Source organism: Cephus cinctus, unplaced genomic scaffold (assembly GCF_000341935.2).
Source record: "Cephus cinctus unplaced genomic scaffold, Ccin1 Ccin1_scaffold0690, whole genome shotgun sequence".
Classification (NCBI taxonomy): Eukaryota; Metazoa; Arthropoda; class Insecta; order Hymenoptera; family Cephidae; genus Cephus; species Cephus cinctus.
This window is the reverse complement of record NW_014333313.1, coordinates 1,273,459-1,282,943: the sequence shown is the minus strand read 5'-3', so window position 1 is coordinate 1,282,943 and position 9,485 is coordinate 1,273,459. Positions and strand designations below refer to the sequence as shown.

The following is a 9,485-nucleotide window of genomic DNA, read 5'->3' as shown; positions in this document are numbered from 1 at the left end:
GGGGGGGGGGGGGATTAAAAATCGGACTTCGACAATAAATTTAGGTGGAGATACAAAGTATAGCACTGTCTGTTAAACACGCAGGATATTCACGAATGATAGGAAACAAATATATAGATAAAAAGAATATTTTATGGATATGAAATTCGTGATAAAATACTTTTATTTAATTTATACTAGCAAACGATACTTTGAATGCAACTGAGTAACAAGATATTAACCGGACGATGGAAAACTCAGTAACGTTGGAGTGTTAAATACATTATATTTAAATAGTCAAACAAAACTTTGCTGTGGCGTTGAACTCGTAGATTAAATCAAGATAGGAAGTTTCTCTCGAATATTATTCAAACTTCAATATACGAAATAGTTAAAGCAATAATTGTAAATAGAAAAATAGAAAATTCAAATAAAAATTATAGCTACATTCACTATGATTGATAAATCATTGTTCATTATTGACGCCATTGCGTCAAAACGTGAGTCATAAAACTAGATCTCGAAATAAACGTCATAAACTCTATTCCTTCGTATAGGAAAATAGTAGCAATAAATTGACCGATCTAATGAATTCATTGTGTAAAAGTTCGAAGCTATTGGACGACCGTTTGCTTCGGAGGAAGATAAGCTTCCGGGTTTATTTGTCCTCGAAATAAATATTTTGATTGTATCAACGTAAGGAAAGGGGACGTATTTATGGAGATTTATTGCGACTGGCACAGCTCCAAGAGTTTGGCGTACATATGTATAACCAACCGTCACAACTAGATAAAACTTTTAAACATCGTGAATTGATGGAATCTACACGTTCCATTAATTTAGGTTACAGGTTATAGAATAGGTTAAATTGACATACTTGAATTTCTTTCACGCTACTGATTCTTATATCTTGAGTAACGAGTAATAGTGAATCACTGGCAAGCCGTGCACATGGTATTTTTTCATTCGGCGACCGTGTAAATATAGAACAAGAAAACTCGCGCACTGCATTTGCATTGAAACTGAACGAAAGTGCGGAACAAGAACGTAACGGCGCTGAGATCGCAGACGATTGGCGGAGAAGCGTTGTGACGAAGGATTAATTTAGAGGGCGCTATAAAATTTAAATTAACTTCTCCCACCAGTTATGAACATGCAATTTCCTTGTAAATTGAAATGGATATTTATTAATAAAAACTAGATAGTGCAAGTAATCTTGGTCGAATAATTATCCAAACGTTGCTAGTTCATTAAGAGAAGCTTATTCTCTTCGTTATAATTAATATGAAAATCCGAGAAATTTAAACGTATATATTGAGTTTATATCAATTTTCAAGTAACACGAAATACATGTGTACTACTCCATTCAACTAACATTTATTAATATCAAATTTTATATTTTCATAAAAGTACACAATATCCTTTCCGGAGACGTTTCATAAACCTGAAAATTTGACATTTGAATTTGTCGAATATAAAATATTTCAGAATACTCCCGCTATTCGGCTTTAGAATAAATTCTAATTGAACACCTAAGAACTAATACTTTCAAAATACATAGCAACTACAGACATCCGCAACAAGGATAAAGAAATGTCTTATAAAATGAACTCCGTGACCTCGTCGATCTTTCTCAACGTGACAAACTAGCCATGAATTCCCTGGAGTTTTGCAGTGACTCTTAAATAAATAAATGAATTTATAGAACGAGGAAAAGTACTAACTAAACCGGCATTAAATTACAAGAAATGTATCTATCCCAGAATGAGAAAGCAGGACGTCCAGCAGCGAGTGAAGAATAGTCGAGACAGAAAAGCGCCTAACTGTTGCTTTTCCGGACTGCTGCCTTTAAGTTGTCTCCACTTCGTCTCTTTTATATTTCATCCATTCATTTGAGTACCTCTTTCCCTTTCCCCTACGCCATTTATATACCAGTATATATATACACCCATATACATACAACACTAATGAAAACGTACGTAGATACGTATGTTTTGGCAAAATAGCAAAGTGTCCACTTGATCGCACTTGATGCTGCTTCCTGTTTCCTGCTTTGTGACTCCCCCTCTCTCCGCCCTTTACGCAACCAACGTCAACTTCAACAGAATAGAGCTCACCCTGCTGCTCAGATCTTCAAACTGCTTTCGCAGTGAGCCTTTGATATCCCAAGGGCTGCCAAGAAAACACAAATTCTCCTCTGCTCGATGAAGCACGCATCAAGAATTGGGCCAGAATTTCTCAAGTATTCAGCAACGGATACCCGTGTCAAATAGCTATTCCCACGGGATAGTCCACGGAGACGTACGTGTCCTAGAATGGCCATTTACAGAAGATTGAGAAGACCACGGAACGCAATCTGACACAAATTGTACAACTTTAACAGTTACTGCTACATGATATTAAAAAAGGTATGACTCAGTGACATTTTATAGGTTATATTCACGGACTATATAAATATACAATACTGCCTTAATTATTTATGGCTATACGTGACGTCCAAGGATTGAACGTTTGAACGCTTCTATATGTACACTACATCTCACCGTTAATATAATTTACTGGCTGAATAGGAGAGAAATGAAGTAGATATATATGCCAGTTGGGGAAAACTGGTTGGTTTTGGTTTATAACACGAAGGCAAAGAGAACTGCCAAGTAAGCGAACCCCTCTTACCTTCATATTTCATGAGTTCGCATAACCTGTGATTCTCTAGCGATGATAGGTCTTATCCAAAAGCAATTATCGTCTACGCACGTGTATTTTATTACATTATGATAGCATCAGGATTGGAAGAAAAACGGACGGCGGCCATGACAATTTTTTAAAGAATATCGAAACCAACCTGGAGCTTGAAGTTTATAGGTCAGTCTTGGCAACTGTGACGTAACCAAAGCGTCCATATAATGTTTTTGTCAAAAACAGCGTGTTTTTCAAATAAAATATTGAACCCTTATTATACTACATTACCTACTTACCCATTAAATCATTTTCGAAGATACATATTGCTTATGCACAAAGCCCCCGGATTTGTGTCTCTTTTTGTAGGCTAATTTTCCATGAAAATTTTATTCCTGGCTTAAAGATAACTGCACAGTGTTCTTAACCTTATCGTCCTTAATAGGATCATCGTCTTAACGTTTCGCATAGAAGATCAAAAGTTTTTGCGCTGATCTTTATACGGACAAATGATCCGTAAATTATCGTGACTATCGACGTGCCACACAACTGATTCGTTACAGCACAAAAAGCTCAAGTCTGGAATTAACCTGTGAAATATATATTTTCCTATAAATTAGTAACAACGATTAGAAAAGTCATTTTATTTTCGAGTGTTACACTTTATGATGAATTATATTGTTGAATTTAATTTATAATTATTTAATTAATTTTATCCAGGTCCAATACAGATGTCCCGAGAGTACTAACTGGGTAGTGCCAATGGTAAAAAAACATCATCACTCTCTGTGGACATCTAATAGAGATCTTATAGACATGTAAGAAACGTGTCAGAAAACATATCCTACGCGTGACCATGTTCCAAGATTACTAACTGGGTAGTGACAAGGGTAAAACATCATGACCCTCTGGCAACAAATATAGACATACCCTAGACATGACGTTAATTCAGGATTACTAACTGGGTAGTGCCAATGGTAAAAAAACATCATGACTCTCTGTGGACATATAATCGACATCTTATGGACATGCCAAAAACGTGTCAAAAAACATATCCTACGCGTGACCATATTCCAAGATTACTAACTGAGTAGTGACAAGGGTAAAACAGCATAACCCTCTGGCAACAAATATAGACATCCCCTAGACATGACCATGATTCAGGATTACTAACTGGGTAGTGCCGAGCTGGGTAGAAAAATATTATTTTCTGTCATATTCTTTATTTCCCTTTCTCTCTCTTATATACATATACAATAATGGTATAATAATATCTTACATTGTAACTAGACTCTACTGCTATACATTTAATTCACTCGAATTTCTAATCGGATATATAATGGAAGAATCTACGTGTGATCGAGGGACGCACGTTTCCAAATTCGGTATGGAAAAAAGTCGTATCTACAAAGTAAATACAAATCCTTGACTCCTTGACTGTTTATTATCGTAAATCATGCTGAATTAATGAATTCGTAATGATAATTACGGGTGGTCGAAAGTACTCTAAATTACAGACGTCACACTATTTTAGTGTTAATTAGTTAATTTACTCACTAATTATATTTTTGGTCGTAAGTTTCATTCTTCACCGCGCATTATTAGTAATTAAGTACACATCGAGCGAACGAAATTTTTTTAATTAATTCTATATAAACTAATATCTAGATCATTTATCATTATTATTACCATCGAAACGACTTATTACATCGATTAGTGTCGTTCTAATGACAATAGACTAATAACATTCGTATCAATTTTCAATTTCACTATTTTGACGATTATTATTATTATTATTATTAAAGAAGAGTTTCGCAAAATAAATGAATCTTGTTATGAATCTCGAAAAATTATCATTTAACGCGCAAATGTCGTTCTGGCTTTGTTTAACGTTCTTAGAAGACGCATGCTTAATCGTTATCAGTTATCACTTCCCTTCCGTTTCCTTATCATTTAAACTCGGTAATGTAAGATAACGCGTAAAAGTCACGCAAGGTTTTACTCATTCAAGAACTATAGTAATCGAGATTGTGGCAATGTGTTCTTGACGAGGGTAATGTATAAGTTTCGAATTTTTTTTTTTAAGGGTTGATACTACTAAGTGGCAGATATTCAGCGTGAGAAACTAGACGTTACTCGAGGCCACGAAATGCGAATTTTGGCAAATTTCGAAACTTATTTAATTTAATTCGAAATAAATTTTACGTTCAATCGTCAATGAGAATTTACGAAAGAAATAATCGGTAGTGAACAATAGTGGCGAAATAATTGAAATTTTGTTAATATAATTTTTTTCTTTAATTTTCAACAATCTCTTTACTCGTTTTTGTTTACTTCGTCACAATTCACTAATGTGAATTACTTGAATTCGGAATGGCCATATGTTAATTAAACGATCCTGTGAATTTCTGCAATTAAAAGTCAATTATCGCCCAGGTCTTACGACTGCTATTCCAACAAAATTACTATACGAATAGCATTAACAGTAACATTCGACTTGTAAGCGCATATACAGCGGATACCTTGCCTCTTCCATAATTATCCTTTTCTCTTTATACGTAATATAAATATTGAACGGCACGAAACTTATAACTTTTGCAAAAAAGCCTCTCTAGTCCGCTTTACTCCGCCGCCATCTCGTACACAGCCACCACGAATTTGACCCAGAAAATATTCCGATATTTTTGTTAAAAACGTCGTTCCAAATCTACCACGTGATATCACGTATTCACCAAAGTTTTACCAAAATTCCTCGAAACTTTTGTCAGATAAAAATTCATCATTTTTAATCGCCAAAATCGTGACGCCGCTCATGCCAAAGCCAATTTAACAAAAAAAAAAAGTGTAAAGTCCAGTAACAATAATCCACAGAATAAATCTATTTTTATATTTCACATCCGAAAATCCATATGGATTTGTTCTACGTGGTAAATATATATATTTATATATATAATACAAAAATCCTACATGCGGTTTTACACAGTTAAATTTTTCACCGCGATCTTCCTATAAGTATGTTTCTCAAGAGTGGATTTCTCATTAAGAATGCACCATATATACCTTTCGCGAACAAGTAACGCGCGGGCTACCTTACGAATCGAGGCTACAGATGTCGCTTATTTCACTTTCCATAAATCTTCCATATCGTCCACTCCCTTGAAGGGTAAAGTTTTGGGTGAAAACAGAAAGGAGAAGCCCGGAGGAGCGTCTTATTAACTGAACTGGAACTTGAACGAACGATACGTATCTCCGATGATGTAACGGTCGGTTTTTGGGGTTCGCCGGGACTAAAGGTTGAAAGACGAAGGTCAAATCTCTCCCTTGCTCTTCGATGTAGAAACAACGATAACTTACCGTGACGTTATAGCCTAAACGATTTTAAATTGGACTAAGGCAAAAAGTATATAGAGTTATTCAGTAGAAGCGCACCACCTGAAGTCAGCGCGCCCATTTGTCTTATGGGAAACCCATGTTCAGGTGGTGCGTTTCTACCGAATGACTCTGTATATAGTTTATAATGTAAACCAGAAACAGTGGAATATAATCTTACAATAAAACAACGAGATAGCCCTTTTCCATCTGTCACAACCTCTGGTCGTTACAAAAGAACGATAGTTCAATTTTAACATATACGATGGAAATACGAAACCGACAGTTGTAAAAATGGCATAAAACGGTATTCAGATCTCTGAAGTTTTGCATCAAACTTTTTGAGGATATCGACGTTCCAGATGTTCCAGCAAGTATGAAGATTTTCAAGTATTCAGGTCAGCAGGATAAATAAGGTTAGGAATGTACAAGAAAGATTATTCAAGAGAGTTACGATATTCTTGTCTTATACATAAAATCAAACATCACTTTTCTAACCAACAAGCATTCTTTGGATCATCGACATAACTGTTTAAATATCATACTTCATTAAATATATATAGCGCGAAAGAATGGTGTTACCTGTGAATTAAAAATGACGGGAGTAAAACTGACAGGACTCAGTGAATGACTAGTTTGACGAGAAGTACGTTAAGTTTGAAAATAAATAACGCAATTAATTCTTATAAGATTTAACGAATTTGTGTCACTTAAATCGAATATTTTCTGTCAGTGATCGATGACTAATTATTTCTGATGATTAGTTCAGTCAAAATACCTCGCACACTATACTTTTACAGCACTGATGTACATTCGAAAACAATTATGCATGTTATATACTTCGCCAGCGAATTTGAATAAGATTTTACGTTGACTCGCTTTCGGTAAGTTAATTTTTATTATGTTGATATTAATCGAATTTACTTAAAATAGTATCGAGACATTCGGCACATGATCAACTCTCAGTAAATATTCATGGCCTATACTTCCTTGCTATGCAGGGATACACGTATCTTTATTCTTTGTGTTTAACGTATCGCACGTATAATCCTATGAGAACCGTGGAACGCGCGATTATTTATCTAACGTTTTATCTACTATTTTCTGTACGCAAATCTTCCGCCGTGAATCGACGAAAGGCGTAACAGTGACTTTGATTATCTTGCTGTCCGTACCTTGATACGTACATAGACACACTGCGAGACGTTTCGTCTATTAGTTTCACGTCCGTCTTCGTCGCTGGAAAAAATTGTCTTCCCTCGTCAATAATCTGACTTAAATTTATCTCAGCCTCCCATTTGCAAACTGATTCAAATGTCTTAATCCATTGGGTATAAGAATCATTCAAAGTTATAGATCATACCTTTATCCAAAAGTTCAACGAGATTCTTCTTTGTCTTGAGAAATTTTTCGGTCCGTTATGTCTTGGAGTTCAGGATCATTCTAAACACCTGGCAAGATGTGTCATTCAACATCAATAACCCTTTTTGAAATCTGAGGCCATTGATGATTTTCAATTTGCTTTCTTCATTTTAATTCTTTTAGATCTGTCTTTCTGTCTGGTGTATGTCTGCTTGTGATCATCTGTCACAATAATGTGGCAGGGTTAAACGAGAATATCAACAGAAACGAGTGTCACTGTTTTCTTGTAGAGCAAAATCCTTTTCAATTGATATCAAGTATTTCAGTGATCCGTGAAAAGCGTTAACGGACATTGAGAGTACTGACTTTTCTATAAATAGTATCAGCAATCGACACAGGACTCGCTGATTGTCATAAAATCTCGAAGGATCTACTCGCGTACGAAAACAAATTCATTATAATGATTCCAACGATTTTCCTCGGAATCAACACCAGGCTTTAGCTGTTCAGCGTTACCGCCAGCAGTTCCTGAACCGCAACTTCCAGCCAGTTTGAATCCCTGTTCCTGTAGCATATCAAAAGCCTGCTCGATGAATCCATGCTTCAAGAAGAACCTTGATGTGTATCGGTCAGACATTCCATGATCGGGATCGCGACTTTCGTTAAGCGTCTCTCCGAAGACGTCTCTGCAGAGGGCGACCCTTCCGCAAACAAGAATCCTTGAGAGTTTACGGAACTTGACATCCGCAAGACCGTCGCGTCCAAAAGCAAAGCTTCCTCGATAACCAACTGTAATATATCCTGCGGAACGTTTTCCCGATGTTGGAGAATCGCTGTGCTCGGAGATGGCTTTTTCTAATCCTGGAAGACCATAGTAGTGCGCTTCATGGCGAAGTCTCTCGCGCTCTCTGAATCCTTCCGGTAAAACCAATACTTGATTTCGTAGAAAGTCCAGGATGTAACGGAAGAGTACCCCATCCCGATCCAGGAAATACTTTCCCTTAGCGTCTTTCTCTACGTGCAATTTCCCATTGAATATTGCAGCCAGCTGAGAATCGCTCTCCTTCGTTAGGGTCGTCAGGGCTGTCGTGTAGAAAACACCACCTACGTTCAACTCGACCACGCTTGGTATTTCTGAGGTATCGTGGAGCTCCATGCTTATGGCACGTTGCCCTCGCTCGCACTGCCCTGACCTGACAACCCGACGACGCACCGAGTCGACGAAGACTGACAAATCTCGAGCCGACGGCGTTCGTGGCCCACTGACAGACCGACCGCACCTCCACCAACTTGCTACCGTTAAACGAATGGCTGTGGGCGCAGGACGCAAAGAAGACATGCAACGCGCGCAGCATCCCTGAGCACTGACGCCGATGGAGATTCGATCTACCAGATTGTAGCGCTTTCAAAAACTGCTACCCCTAATCTATCGTTAATCAGTTTTTGGAAAGACTAAAAGGGCTGTTTCAAAATCATGAGCAATGGTAACGATTACTTATTACGAAAGGACTAACCTCCTGGATCATTGATCTCGTCTACTTTTCATCCCTTTAACTTTACCTCATCGATTTGCAGTTTTGAGCTAGTCAAGCTTGATTTACTGTTTCCTCTAAAGAGAATGTTACTCATGTTTGTAACTGTAACGTAATCATTTGATTTTTTTGAAATGTATGAAGACAAGTCTTGTAAAAGTAATTTTTTGTATATTTTTAAAGGTGTCATAATTAACAATTAAAAATATGACATTTGAGTTTGTATATCATATCCATCGAAGAAATAAACAATTATCCGATACTGACTTGAGTAATATATTAGATTTACTTTATTTTTATATTTATATTATCTTTTTTGCATAATTTCACCGAAAAACAGATAATATGCCGTAAATATATATAAAAAGATTACCGAGAAAAATCACTTGTGGCTTATCTCTGAGTGTATACTTTCTGGTACCTAAACCTACTGGCGGATCAATTATAAGTATGCAATTTAAATGTGTCAAAGCTTAATCAAATAAAGTAGGTTTAGTAATATACGTGCTATAGTGTGAAATTGTAGTAAAATAATATTGTGATGAAAGTTTTTAATCAACCATGTTT

General features: G+C 36.4%; 1 protein-coding gene and 1 long non-coding RNA gene across 4 annotated transcripts in view; both read right to left on the bottom strand.

Annotated features, from left to right (window-relative positions):
• The window catches only part of LOC107269913, a 12,965-nt gene extending 11,903 nt beyond the window's left edge, over positions 1 to 1,062 (bottom strand). For all 3 annotated transcript variants that reach the window (XR_003060277.1, XR_003060281.1, XR_003060283.1), the window contains exon 1: positions 857 to 1,062. This is a non-coding gene — a long non-coding RNA (uncharacterized LOC107269913). The remainder of the gene's footprint in view (positions 1 to 856) is intronic.
• A 2,794-nt stretch (positions 1,063 to 3,856) lies between these two features.
• Positions 3,857 to 8,961, bottom strand: LOC107269895 (BTB/POZ domain-containing protein KCTD16). The gene has a single exon (XM_015744301.2). The coding sequence runs from the start codon at positions 8,723 to 8,725 to the stop codon at positions 7,817 to 7,819; it is 909 nt and encodes a 302-aa protein (XP_015599787.1). The 5' UTR covers positions 8,726 to 8,961; the 3' UTR covers positions 3,857 to 7,816.
• Between the last annotated feature and the right edge of the window lie 524 nt (positions 8,962 to 9,485).